General features: G+C 54.4%; 1 protein-coding gene across 1 annotated transcript in view; it reads left to right on the top strand.

Moving 5' to 3' along the window:
* Window positions 1–13,699, top strand: part of LOC119963790 — a 1,053,439-nt gene that overhangs the window by 738,932 nt on the left and 300,808 nt on the right. The window contains exons 105-106 of the mRNA XM_038793076.1: window positions 3,531–3,670; window positions 4,400–4,532. Coding sequence (XP_038649004.1) covers window positions 3,531–3,670; window positions 4,400–4,532 — 273 coding nt within the window. The remainder of the gene's footprint in view (window positions 1–3,530; window positions 3,671–4,399; window positions 4,533–13,699) is intronic.

Genomic DNA, 13,699 nt, shown 5'->3' with positions numbered 1-13,699 from the left:
TAGAGGACTGGGAAATCTTTAGGGGGCAACAGAAAGCTACTACAAAAGCTATAAATAAGAGTAAGATAGATTATGAGAGTGAACAGGTGCCGGAATGTGGCAACTAGGGGCTTTTCACGTAAATATCTGTCCTGTAGAGGATTAGAAGCGTGATTTAATAATGGGAGTTGAGGAAATGGCTGAGGAACTGAACAGGTTTTTAGGGTCTGTCTTCACAGTGGAAGACACAACATGCCAGTGACTGATAGAAATGAGACTATGACAGGTGAGGACCTTGAGATGATTGTTTTTACGAAGGAGATAGTGGTGGGCAAGCTCACAGGGCTAAAGGTAGACAGGTCTCCTGGCCCTGATGGAATGCGTCACAGAGTGCAAAAAGAGATGGCTAGGGAAATTGCAAATGCACTAGTGATAATTTACTAAACTTCACTCGACTCTGGGATGGTCCCAGCGGATTGGAAATTAGCAAACGTGACACCACTGTTTAAAAAAGGGGATAGGCAGAGAGGGGGTAATTATAGGCCAGTTAGCTTAACTTCGGTAGTAGGGAAGATGCTGGAATCTATCATGAGAAGAAATAGCGAGACGTCTGGATGGAAATTGTCCCATTGGGCAGATTTAGCATGGGTTCATAAAGGGAAGGTTGTGCCTTACTAATTGAGTGTAATTTTTTGAGGACCTTCGAAAGCGGTAGATAATGGGGAGCTAATGGATGTGGTATATCTGGATTTCAAGAAAACATTTGGCAAAGTGCCACACAAAAGGTTGCAGCATACGATGAAGATGCATGCATTAAATGTAAAGTAGTCGCATGGATAGAGGATTGGTTAATTAATAGAAAGCAAAGAGTGGGCATTAATGGGTGCTTCTCTGGTTGGCAATCAGTAGCTTGTGGTTTCTATCAGGGATCAGTGCTGGGCCCGCAATTGTTCGCAATTTGCTTCAATTATTTGGAGTTGGGGACGAAGGGCAACATGTCCAAGTTTGCAGACAACACTAAGATGAGTGGTACAGCAATAAGTGCAGGGCATACTGGAGGTCTGCAGAGGGATTTGGATGGGTTAAGTGAATGGACTAGGTTCTGGCAGATGGAATACCATGTTGACAAATGTGAGGTTATCCACTTTGGTAGGAATCAGAGCAAACAGCATTATTAATTAAATGATAAAATATTAAAACATGCTGGTGGGGCAGGCTTGAGGGGCCATGAGGCCTACTCCTGCCCCTAGTTCTTATGTTCTTATGTGCCTGTCAGGCAGGGAGGAAGTCATCAAGCGAGGGAACCGTGTTTTACTCAAGTAGTTGAATCACTTGTCAAGAGGAAGAAGGAGGCTTATGTAAAGATGAGACGTGAAGGTTCAGTTAGGGCGCTCGAGAGTTACAAGTTAGCAAGGAAGGATCTAAAGAGAGAGCGAAGAAGAGCCAGGAGGGGACAAGAGAAATATTTGGCAGGAATAAAAGAATTACGAGGGTAAGAGGTGGGCCTGTCAAGGCTAGTTGTGCGTGGGGTCCGAGGAGATAGGAGAGGTGCTGAATGAATATTTTTCATCAGTATTCACACAGGAAAAAGACGATGTTGTTTAGGAGAATAATGTGGTACAGGCTACTCGACTTAAAGGGCTTGAGGTTCATAAGGAGGAGGTGGTAGCCATTCTGGAAAGTATGAAAATAGATAAAGTCCCCTGAGCTTGATGGGATTTATCCTAGAATTCTCTGTGAATTCAGGGAAGAGATTGCTGAGCCTTTGGCTTTGAGCCTTTGGTTATGTTTGCCTACAGGAATAGTGCCAGTAGGTTGGAGGACAGCAAATGTTGTCCCCTTGTTCAAGAAGGGGAATAGAGACAACCCCAGTAACTATTGACCAGTGAGCCTTACTCTGTTGTGGGCAATGTCTTGGAAAGTCTCAGAAGAGATAGAATTTATAATCATCTGGAAAGGAATAATTTGATTAGCGATTGTCAACACGGTTTTGTGAAGGTTAGGTCGTGCCTCACAAATCTTATTGAGTTCTTTGAGATGATGACAAACAGGTGGTCGAGGGTAAAGCAGTTGATTGGTGTACATGGATTTCAGTAAAGCGTTTGATGAGCTTCCGCATGGTGGGCCATTGCAGAAGACACGGAGACATGGGATTCAGGGTAATTTAGCAGTGTGGATCAGAAATTGGCTCGCTGGAAGAAGACAAATTTGATAGGAAATGTTCAGCCGGAGTTCAGTTACTAGTGGTGTACCACAAAGAACTGTTTTGGGGCCACTGCTGTTTGTCATTTTTATAAATGGCCTGGAGGAGGGCGTAGAAGGATGGGTGAGTAAATCTGCAGATGGCACTAAACTAGCTGGAGTTGTGGACAGTGCGGAAGGATGTTGCAAGTTACAGAGGGACATAGATAAGCTGCAGAGCTGGGCTGACAGGTGGCAAATGGAGTTTAATGCAGAAAAGTGTGAGGTGATTCATTTTGCAAAGAATAACAGGAAGACAGAGTACTGGGCTAATGGTAAGATTCTTGGTAGTGTGGATGAGCAGAGAGATCTCAGTGTCCATGCACATTGATCGCTGAAAGTTGCCACTCAGGCAGATAGTGCTATTAAGAATTTGCTATGTTTGCTTATATTGGTAGGGAGATTGAGTTTCAGAGCCATGAGGTTGTGTTGCAGCTGTACATAACTCTGGTGCGTCTGCATTTGGAGTAGTGCGTGCAGTTCTGGTCGCTGCATAATAGGAAGGATATAGAAGCATTGGAAAGGGTGCAGAGGAGATTTACCAGGATGTTGCCTGGTCTGGAGGGAAGATCTGACGAGGGAAGGCTGAGGGACTTGAGGCTGTTTTCGTTGGAGAGAAGAAGGTTCAGAGCTCACTTAATTGAGGCATACAAGATAAGCAGAGTATTAGATATGGTGGACAGTGAGAGCCTTTTTCCTCGGATGATAATGATTAGCACATGGAGACATAGCTTTAAATTCAGGGGAGATAGATGTGGGACAGACATCCGAGGTAGCTTCTTTACTCAGAGAATAGTAAGGGAGCGGAATGCCCTGCCTGCAACAGGAGTGGACGCACCAATATTAAGGGCATTTAAATGGTCATTGGATAAACATATGGATGCTAATGGGAGAGTGTAGATGGGCTTGACAGTGGTTTCACAGGTTGGCACAACATGGAATGCCGAAGTGCCTGTCCTGTTCTATGTTCTATGTTCTGAAGTGACTCAGGACATTTTACTGCATTAAAGACACTGTTATCAATGCATGTTATTTGTGATCAGTGCCAGTATCTCAAATCTTTGCTCAGATGGCCTCCCTTTCCTCATCATTTCAACTCTGTCAGATTCTGTTACCTTTCTGCTACACGTGTACATTTAAGGTCTCATTCTTCTCCCACAGCGACTATCCCAGCACCATCAAAAGTTCTTGTCGATCATTACTAGTATCTCAAATCATTGCTCAGATGGCCTCTACTCATTTCTACTCTGTCAGATTCTGTTTCCTTTCTGCTACATGTGTACATTTAAGGTCTCATTCTACTCACACAGCGGTTGTCGCACCACCATTAAACCTACGCTTCTCGGACATCACGAGGAAAGGTTTCCGGATGGACTGGGATCATGGATCGGAGGATGTGGACCAGTACAGAATCAGCTGGGTTCCATCTGCAGGAGGGGACAAAAAAGAGGTGATGAAATCCATACTTTCTGCTCTGTGTAGCTCCAGCTGATTTTTAAATTTGCCTTGCAACATACGAGTGTGAAGCAAAACCGCTGTCAGCCAGATCTGTATATGTCTGAAAATGTTCCTCCTTTCCAGCAACGATGTTTCATTGTATCCTTGTAATCCTTTCCACACTTGCTAATGAGTTGCATTCTCTGTTGGTCGTGGTGGCATGATCACACTGAAAACAGCGGGTATTTTTCATTCCCAACAGGGACACGCAGTCACGGGCAGGACTGGAAAATTTGGAGATTGGCAAAAACTCAATTGGGTGGGATGAGCTCTTTGAACCGTAACCTGCAGAAACATCAGCACATTCTTTCTGAATGGCATTACTGTACTAGAAGGTGATCAGAAAACTGCTTTCCGCACGGACCATATGCTCTTTAGTATTGAGATGTTGGGCTCAGTTCCCACTCAAAGAAGAGCATTTGCGTAATGAACAAAACCGTCCAAATTAGTTTATTCCTTCAATTTAATATTCTGCATAAATTCTCCACATGACCACGAGGGAATGCCACTGGGAAAGGTGGCTGCAGCCAAGGGTTGGTAAAGGATTTTAAGGTCCTTGTGGCCCCCTGAGTGATATCAAATTCAAACATCTCCATTTAATTAAGGGAATCAGTTTGCAGAAAACAAATTGGTTTCATGCACTGAACGTATCTTGACCTTCACTTTCTGCCTATTCTTCCAGATGATTATAAATGGCAAAGAGACAAGCCAGGTTTTAGATAACCTGGATCCTGCCACCAAATATGATGTTTCCCTTACTGCCATCTACCCAGATAAGACGGAAAGTGATGACGTCTTAGGCTCCGAGCGTACATGTAAGTCTTTAGTATATAAAAATCTCCATTAGTCTTTTCTACCCCCTTACCAATTATCTTCAAATATTGAAAAGAGGACAAAGGGACATGGAAAGCACATGCTGCATATTGTGATGTGCAGCAGAGCACAATGTCCTTCAGGATGGGGTGTGGGATTAGTATGTTCCCCTGGATTCTCTGCTTCTGCTGTAGCAAAGTGTATCTATTGGCTTCATTGGCTAGCCTGCTTGTGTCCAATATTCCTGGGCCATACAGCACCTTCAGCCAGATAAAACTATAAAACCATAGAATTCCGACAGTGTAGAAGGAGGCTATTTGGCCTTGTGTGTCTGCACCGACCCTCTGAAAGAGCAACCGAAATAGGCCCACTCCCCTGCCCAATCCCTGAAACCCCCCCTAACCGGCACATCTGGGACTATTTAGCATGACCAATCCACCTAATGTGCACATCTTTGGACTGTGGGAGGAAATCGGAGGGCACAGAGGAAACCCACAAAGACACGGAGAGAACGTACAAGCGCCACACAGACAATCTACCGAGGCAGGAATTGAACCCAGTTCTCTGGCGCTGTGAGGCAGCAGTGATAACCCAACCCCTGATTAATTTATGCCTCCCTCAACTTGCCTCCTCTTTTATTGATGGACCCGCTTCCCCAACTCCTTATCTATTCCTCATAGAAAAATGATTGGCCTCACCCCATTTCCCCACTACCTGGGCGTAACCTGTCTATACAAAGGGAAATAACAATCATATTTGTATTTATCTAACATAGTTCAACAGTCTCAAGTATCTTTACTGGATGACATCAGCAGATTGCTAATCATTTCAGTTCAACTGGCGATGTCTGTTTCTCAGAGAATTTGAAACAATATTGCCCCATCCCGTTTTGCTGAAGGTGAAAGGGGTGGCATGCGGCACAGTGGCTAGCACTGGGACTGCGGCACTGAGAAGACAGAGGGTGGTGATGGATGGAAAATTTTCAGACTGGAGACCAGTACCAGCGGTGTCCCACAGGGTTCAGTGCTGGGTTCTGCTTTTTGTGATTTTTATCAATGACATTGTTAGGATGCAGAGCTGGGCTGAAAAATGGCAGATGGAGTTTAACCCTGATAATTTTGAGGTGATTCATTTTGGTGGAAAAAATTTGAATGTGGATTACAGGGTCAACGGCAGGGTTGTGAGGAATGTGTAGGAACAGAGAGATCTTGGGGTTTATGTCCACAGATCTCTGAAGGTTGCCACTCAAGTGGATAGAGCTGTGAAGAAGGCTGAGAGTGTGTTCGCGTTTATTAACGGGGGCTTGAGTTTAAGAGCCGCGGGGTTATGCTGCAACTATTCCTCACCCTGCTGAGACCACATTCAGAGCATTGTGTGCAGTTCTGGTCACCTCATTACAGGAAGGATGTGGAAGCATTGGAAAGGGTGCAAAGGAGATTTACCAGGATGCTGCCTGGATTGCAGAATAGGTCTTATGAGGAAAGGTTGAGGGAGTTACAGCTTTTCTCTTTGTAGCGGAGGAGGATGAGAGGTGACATAAGAGGTTGAGAAAATGATGAGGGGGTTAGAGATTATTACCTTGGGTGGATGTAGCTGTTACAAGGGGGCATAACGATAAGATTCAGGGTGGGAGATATAGGAGGGATGTCCGAGGTAGGTTCTTTACTCAGAGAGTGGTTAGGGTGTGGAATGGACTGCCTGCTGTGATAGTGGAGTCAGACACTTTAGGAACCTTCAAGTAGTTATTGGATAGGAACATGGAGCACACCAGAATGATATGGAGTGTTTTACATAGAATTTACAGTGCAGAAGGAGGCCATTCGGCCCATCGAGTCTGCACCGGCTCTTGGAAAGAGCACCCTACCCCCTACCCAAGGTCAACACCTCCACCCTATCCCCATAACTCTGTAACCCCACCCAATATTAAGGGCAATTTTGGACACTCAGGGCAATTTATCATGGCCAATCCACCTAACCTGCACATCTTTGGACTGTGGGAGGAAACCAGAGCACCCGGAGGAAACCCACGCACACACGGGCAGGATGTGCAGACTCCACACAGACAGTGAACCAAGCCGGAATTCAACCTGGGACCCTGGAGCTGTGAAGCGATTGTGCTATCCACAATGCTACCGTGCTGCCCTAATAGCTTAAGTGGGATAGCTTAATCTTGGGTTCGGACAATGCTCGGCACAACATTGAGGCCGAAGCCCCTGTTCTGTGCAGCACTGTTCTATGGTCCATGTTCTATGATCAGCCGGGTTCGAATCTCAGCCCTGGGTCACTGTCCGTGTCAAGTTTGTACATTCTCCCCACAACCCCCACAACCCCCACAACCCAATGATGTGCACGTTAGGTGGATTGGCCACGCTAAATTCCCCCTTAATTGGAAAAAAACAGTAATTAGTGCACAAAATTTTTTTTACAAGTCTGGTGACATGGAAAAGATAATGGCCGCGATTCTCATGAACTACGCCTGGTCGGAGAATAGCGGGAGGCGCCTTTTTTCCCGGCAACGCCGGTCCGACGCCCTCCCGCTATTCTCCCCACCGGCCAAATGAGCGTGGTCGTGGTTCCTGCGGAAATCTTCGGAGAATCGCCCGACTCAGGACAAAAGGCGACTCTCCATCACGCCCGCTATTCTCCGGCCCGGATGGGCCGAATTCCCAACGTCATCGGGAAACACACCTGCTTTCAAAAGTCGCCAGCCAGTCGTGATGACTGACGAGGAGGTCGGAAGGTGAGCGGTCCGTCTCCACTAACAGGTGACTGCATCCCCGATAATGCTGCGGCAAGGGGAGGAGGAGGATTGAGGGACAAGTGCGGGGCGGGGGGAGTGAGGGACAAGTGTGGGGGGAGGAGGAGTGAGGGACAAGTACGGGGGGAGGGGGGAGGAGTTAGGGACAAGTGCGGGGAGGAGGAGGATTGAGGGACAAGTGCGGGGCGGGGGGAGTGAGGGACAAGTGCGGGGAGAAGGAGGAGGATTGAGGGACAAGTGCGGGGAGAGGAGGATTGAGGGACACGTGCGGGGCGGGGGGAGTGAGGGACAAGTGCGGGTGGGTGGAGGATTGAGGGACAAGTGCGGGGGAGGAGGATTGAGGGATAAGTGCGGGGCGGGGGGAGTGAGGGACAAGTGCGGGGGGAGGAGGAGGATTGAGGGACAAGTGCGGGGGAGGAGGATTGAGGGACAAGTGCGGGGAGAAGGAGGAGGATTGAGGGACAAGTGCGGGGGAGGAGGACTGAGGGACAAGTGCAGGCGGGGGGAGTGAGGGACAAGTGCGGGGAGGGGGGAGGATTGAGGGACAAGTGCGGGGGGGAGGGGGGAGGATTGAGGGACAAGTGCGGGGGGGAGGAGGAGGAGTGAGGGACAAGTGCGGGGGGGAGGAGGGAGGAGTGAGGGACAAGTGCGGGGGGAGGAGGAGTGAGGGACAAGTACGGGGGGAGGGGAGAGGAGTTAGGGACAAGTGCGGGGTGGAGGAGGATTGAGGGACAAGTGCGGGGCGGGGGGAGTGAGGGACAAGTGCGGGGAGAAGGAGGAGGATTGAGGGACAAGTGCGGGGAGAGGAGGATTGAGGGACACGTGCGGGGCGGGGGGAGTGAGGGACAAGTGCGGGTGGGTGGAGGATTGAGGGACAAGTGCGGGGGAGGAGGATTGAGGGATAAGTGCGGGGCGGGGGGAGTGAGGGACAAGTGCGGGGGGAGGAGGAGGATTGAGGGACAAGTGCGGGGGAGGAGGATTGAGGGACAAGTGCGGGGAGAAGGAGGAGGATTGAGGGACAAGTGCGGGGGAGGAGGACTGAGGGACAAGTGCGGGCGGGGGGGAGTGAGGGACAAGTGCGGGGAGGGGGGAGGATTGAGGGACAAGTGCGGGGGGGGAGGGGGGAGGATTGAGGGACAAGTGCGGGGGGGAGGAGGGGGAGTGAGGGACAAGTGCGGGGGGGAGGAGGGAGGAGTGAGGGACAAGTGCGGGGGGAGGAGGAGGATTGAGGGACAAGTGCGGGGGGGAGGAGGGAGGAGTGAGGGACAAGTGCGGGGGTGGAGGAGGATTGAGGGACATGTCCGGGGGGAGGAGGAGGATTGAGGGACAAGTACAGGGGGAGGGGGAAGGATTGAGGGACAAGTGCGGGAGGGAGGAGGAGGAGTGAGGGACAAGTGCGGGTGGAGGAGGAGGATTGAGGGACAAGTACGGGGAGAGGGGGGAGGAGTTAGGGACAAGTGCGGGGAGGAGGAGGATTGAGGGACAAGTGCGGGGCGGGGGGAGTGAGGGACAAGTGCGGGGGGAGGAAGAGGATTGAGGGACAAGTGCGGGGGGAGGAGGATTGAGGGACACGTGCGGGGCGGGGGGAGTGAGGGACAAGTGCGGGGGGATTAGGAAGATTGAGAGACAAGTGCGGGGGAGGAGGATTGAGGGACAAGTGCGGGGGGAGGAGGAGGATTGAGGGACAAGTGCGGGGGGAGGAGGATTGAGGGACACGTGCGGGGCGGGGGGAGTGAGGGACAAGTGCGGGAGGGAGGAGGAGGATTGAGGGACAAGTGCGGGGGGATTAGGATGATTGAGAGACAAGTGCGGGGGAGGAGGATTGAGGGACAAGTGCGGGGGGAGGAGGAAGATTGAGGGACAAGTGCGGGGCGGGGGGGAGTGAGGGACAAGTGCGGGGGGAGGAGGAGGATTGAGGGACAAGTGCGGGGGGAGGAGGATTGAGGGACACGTGCGGGGCGGGGGGAGTGAGGGACAAGTGCGGGAGGGAGGAGGAGGAGTGAGGGACAAGTGCGGGGAGAAGGAGGAGGATTGAGGGACAAGTGCGGGGGAGGAGGACTGAGGGACAAGTGCGGGCAGGGGGAGTGAGGGACAAGTGCGGGGGGAGGAGGAGGATTGAGGGACATGTCCGGGGGGAGGAGGAGGATTGAGGGACAAGTACAGGGGTAGGGGGAAGGATTGAGGGACAAGTGCGGGAGGGAGGAGGAGGATTGAGGGACAAGTGCGGGGGGGAGGAGGGAGGAGTGAGGGACAAGTGCGGGGGTGGAGGAGGAGTGAGGGACAAGTGCGGGGGAGGAGGAGGATTGAGGGACAAGTGCAGGGGGGAGGAGGAGGATTGAGGGACAAGTGCGGGGGAGGAGGGAGGAGTGAGGGACAAGTGCGGGGAGAAGGAGGGGGATTGAGGGACAAGTGCGGGGAGGAGGAGGTGGAGTGAGGGACAAGTGCGGGAGAGGAGGGAGGAGTGAGGGACAAGTGCGGGCGGGAGGAGGAGGATTGAGGGACAAGTGCGGGCGGGAGGAGGAGGATTGAGGGACAAGTGCGGGGGTGGAGGAGGAGTGAGGGACAAGTGCGGGGGGAGGAGGAGGATTGAGGGACAAGTGCAGGGGGGAGGAGGAGGATTGAGGGACAAGTGCGGGGGAGGAGGGAGGAGTGAGGGACAAGTGCGGGGAGAAGGAGGGGGATTGAGGGACAAGTGCGGGGAGGAGGAGGTGGAGTGAGGGACAAGTGCGGGAGAGGAGGGAGGAGTGAGGGACAAGTGCGGGCGGGAGGAGGAGGATTGAGGGACAAGTGCGGGGGAGGAGGAGGATTGAGGGAGAAGTGCGGGGGGGAGGATGCGGAGTGAGGGACAAGTGCAGGGGAGGAGGGAGGAGTGAGGGACAAGTGCGGGCGGGAGGAGGAGGATTGAGGGACAAGTGCGGGGGGGAGGAGGAGGAGTGAGGGACAAGTGCAGGGGAGGAGGGAGGAGTGAGGGACAAGTGCAGGCGGGAGGAGGAGGATTGAGGGACAAGTGCGGGCGGGGAGGAGGAGGATTGAGGGACAAGTGCGGGGGGGAGGAGGAGGGTTGAAGGACAAGTGCGGGGGGGAGGAGGGAGGAGTGAGGGACAAGTGCGGGGGGAGGAGGAGGAGTGAGGGACAAGTGCGGGGGGAGGAGGAGGAGTGAGGGACAAGTGCGGGGAAGGAGGAGGAGGGTTGAGGGGCAAGTGCGGGGAAGGAGGAGGAGGGTTGAGGGACAAGTGCGGGGGGAGGAGGGAGGAGTGAGGGACAAGTGCCGGGGGGAGGAGGAGGAGTGAGGGACAAATGCGGGGGGGAGGAGGGAGAAGTGAGGGACAAGTGCAGGCGGGAGGAGGAGGATTGAGGGACAAGTGCGGACGGGAGGAGGAGGATTGAGGGACAAGTGCGGGGGGGAGGAGGAGGGTTGAGGGACAAGTGCGGGGGGAGGAGGAGGAGTGAGGGACAAGTGCGGGGGGGAGGAGGAGGAGTGAGGGACAAGTGCGGGGGGGGAGGAGGAGGAGTGAGGGACAAGTGCGGGGAGGAGGAGGGAGGAGTGAGGGACAAGTGCAGGGGGGAGGAGGCGGAGTGAGGGACAAGTGCAGGGGAGGAGGGAGTGAGGGACAAGTGCGGGGGGAGGAGGAGGAGTGAGGAACAAGTGCAGGGGAGGGGGGAGTGAGTGACAAGTGCCGGGGGGAGGAGGAGGATTGAGGGACAAGTGCGGGGGGAGGAGGGAGGAGTGAGGGACAAGTGCGGGGAGGGGGAGGAGGATTGAGGGACAAGTGCGGGGGGAGGGGGGAGGAGTGATGGACAAGTGCGGGGGGAGGAGGATTGAGGGACAAGTGCGGGCGGGAGGAGTGATGGACAAGTGCGGGGGGAGGGGGGAGGAGTGATGGACAAGTGCGGGGGGAGGGGGGAGGATTGAGGGACAAGTGCGGGGTTGGAGGCGGAGTGAGGGACAAGTGCGGGGGGAGGGGGGAGGATTGAGGGACAAGTGCGGGCGGGAGGAGGAGGAGTGAGGGACAAGTGCGGGGAGGGGGAGGAGGATTGAGGGACAAGTGCGGGGGGAGGGGGGAGGAGTGATGGACAAGTGCGGGGGGAGGAGGATTGAGGGACAAGTGCGGGCGGGAGGAGTGATGGACAAGTGCGGGGGGAGGGGGGAGGAGTGATGGACAAGTGCGGGGGGAGGGGGGAGGATTGAGGGACAAGTGCGGGGGGAGGGGGGAGGAGTGATGGACAAGTGCGGGGGGAGGGGGGAGGATTGAGGGACAAGTGCGGGGTTGGAGGCGGAGTGAGGGACAAGTGCGGGGGGAGGGGGGAGGATTGAGGGACAAGTGCGGGCGGGAGGAGGAGGATTGAGGGACAAGTGCGGGGGGAGGGGGGAGGAGTGATGGACAAGTGCGAGTGGGAGGAGGGGAATTGAGGGACAAGTGCGGGGGGGAGGGGGGAGGAGTGATGGACAAGTGCGGGTGGGAGGAGGGGAATTGAGGGACAAGTGCGGGGGGGGAGGGGGAGGGTGGAGAGCGGAGGGAGAGATAGTGGAACATTGTGGGGAAGAGCGAGTATTGGGGGGGTGGTGTTGCGGCGTGAGTGGAGTTGTCAGCCGCCCTGCCATGGCAGGATGGTCACGAGGACACAGCCGCTGGTTGCCCTGTGGCTTATGGCCACAGGACATTGACGCCCCGGTGACGAGGACGTGTAGTTAACTGCCCGTTGGACGCTGAAACTGGCCAGGGGTTAGGCTGGCCGCGTGTCAGCAGTGCTTGTATCCCGTGGCAGGCGGATGCCGAGGTGTCGAATAACCTCCGCCTAACATGTTGCTGTTTCTCTGCCCCCACCCACCACCCTTCTGGAGGTGACCATAATGTTTGCGAACAGAACAGCTATGTTCAGCACAGTGGTTGGGGCCGCTGCACTGCTGGTGGAGATGGAGCAGCATCCACAGCCACATCCCGCAGTGGATGCAGGGCCAGCTGCAGGAGCGCAGGGGATGGCCGAGGAGTTGTCCGTCGTCGAGCAGCATGGGGGGGAGGAGGAGGAGCAGGAGGAGGAAAAGGAGGAGGAGGAGAAATTGATAGTGGAGCTGAGGCCCCAGAGGTGAAGACCGAGGCCCGGGGTTTACCGTCCCTGGGTCTCATTCCAGACAATGCCGGACATCACCTGCAGGAGGAGACTCCGGTTGAGCAGAGAGATGGTGAAACGTATCTGGCAACTCGTGGCGCACCTCGCCCCACGTGGAAGAGGAGGAGGACACGCGATACCGTTTGCCATCAAGGTCACGGTGGCACTTAACATTTATGCAACCGGCATCTTCAAGTCTCCGAGCGGGGACGTCTCCGGGATCTCCCAGTCATCGGTGCACAGGTGCATCCGGGATGTGACCGACGCCCTCTCTGACATCGCGGACCGCTACATCACCTTTCCCGAGGACCGAGCAAGTCAACATTCACGAGCTCGTGAATTTGCCAGCGTGGCCAGGATACCGATGGTGCAGGGGGCAATCGATTGTGTTCACGTCCCCATGCGCCCGCCTGCAGGGGACAGGGACGTGTTCACAAACAGGAGGGGGACATACTCCATGAATATCCAGGTGGTTTGCAACCCTCACATGAGGATCATGAACGTCTGTGCAAGGTTCCCAGGGAGTGTGCATGACTCCTACATACTGGCGCAGTCGCTCATCCCTGTTTGAGGGACGGCCCCCCCGGCTGAGGGGCTGGTTGCTAGGCGACCGGGGTTATCCGCTGATGCCATGGCTGATGACGCCTATACGGAGGCCTCAGACCGACGCAGCGACCCTTTACAATGAGGCCCATGCAGCAACCAGGGGTGTGGTGGAGCGCTGCTTTGGATTACTGAAAATGCGATTCAGGTGCCTGGACCTCTCCGGAGGGGCCCTGCAGTACCAGCCCGACAGGGTCGCTCGCATTGTCGTGGTCTGCTGTGCGCTGCACAACATCGCGATGCAGAGGGGAGATGCCCTGCTGCAGGAGGCGGAGGGAGAAGCCACTGGCAGTGGTGCCAGCACAGAAGAGGAGGAGGAGGGGGTGGGTGGTGGAGATGCGCGCACAGCACGCAGACAGGAGCCAGGTGCTGGTAATGGCCGGGAGGCAGCACGGCGACATCGGCGAGGAAAGCGGGCAGGCGACGCCTTGGTGGCAGCCAGATTCAGGCGTCGCGCGCGACATCCCCGCTGAACACCAACACTAACACCTGCATCGCCAGTCGTGCAGAGGGTCAACACACTATTGTCTGTGGGGGGAGGGGAAGGGACTGCACACCCGGCACCGAAGTTTCACCGCTCGTTAACCCCAGCGACACTCGGTCACCATCACGATCCCTGTGGCTGCGGAAAAATCACACGGTATTACAAGTTGGGTGGAACAGTGATTTTAATTTTGAACATTATTTACATGTGCCCTA

This window comes from Scyliorhinus canicula, chromosome 3, assembly GCF_902713615.1.
Source record: "Scyliorhinus canicula chromosome 3, sScyCan1.1, whole genome shotgun sequence".
NCBI classification, from domain to species: domain Eukaryota; kingdom Metazoa; phylum Chordata; class Chondrichthyes; order Carcharhiniformes; family Scyliorhinidae; genus Scyliorhinus; species Scyliorhinus canicula.
The sequence above is the reverse complement of the archived record's forward strand: the minus strand, read 5'-3'. Positions and strand labels throughout refer to the sequence as shown.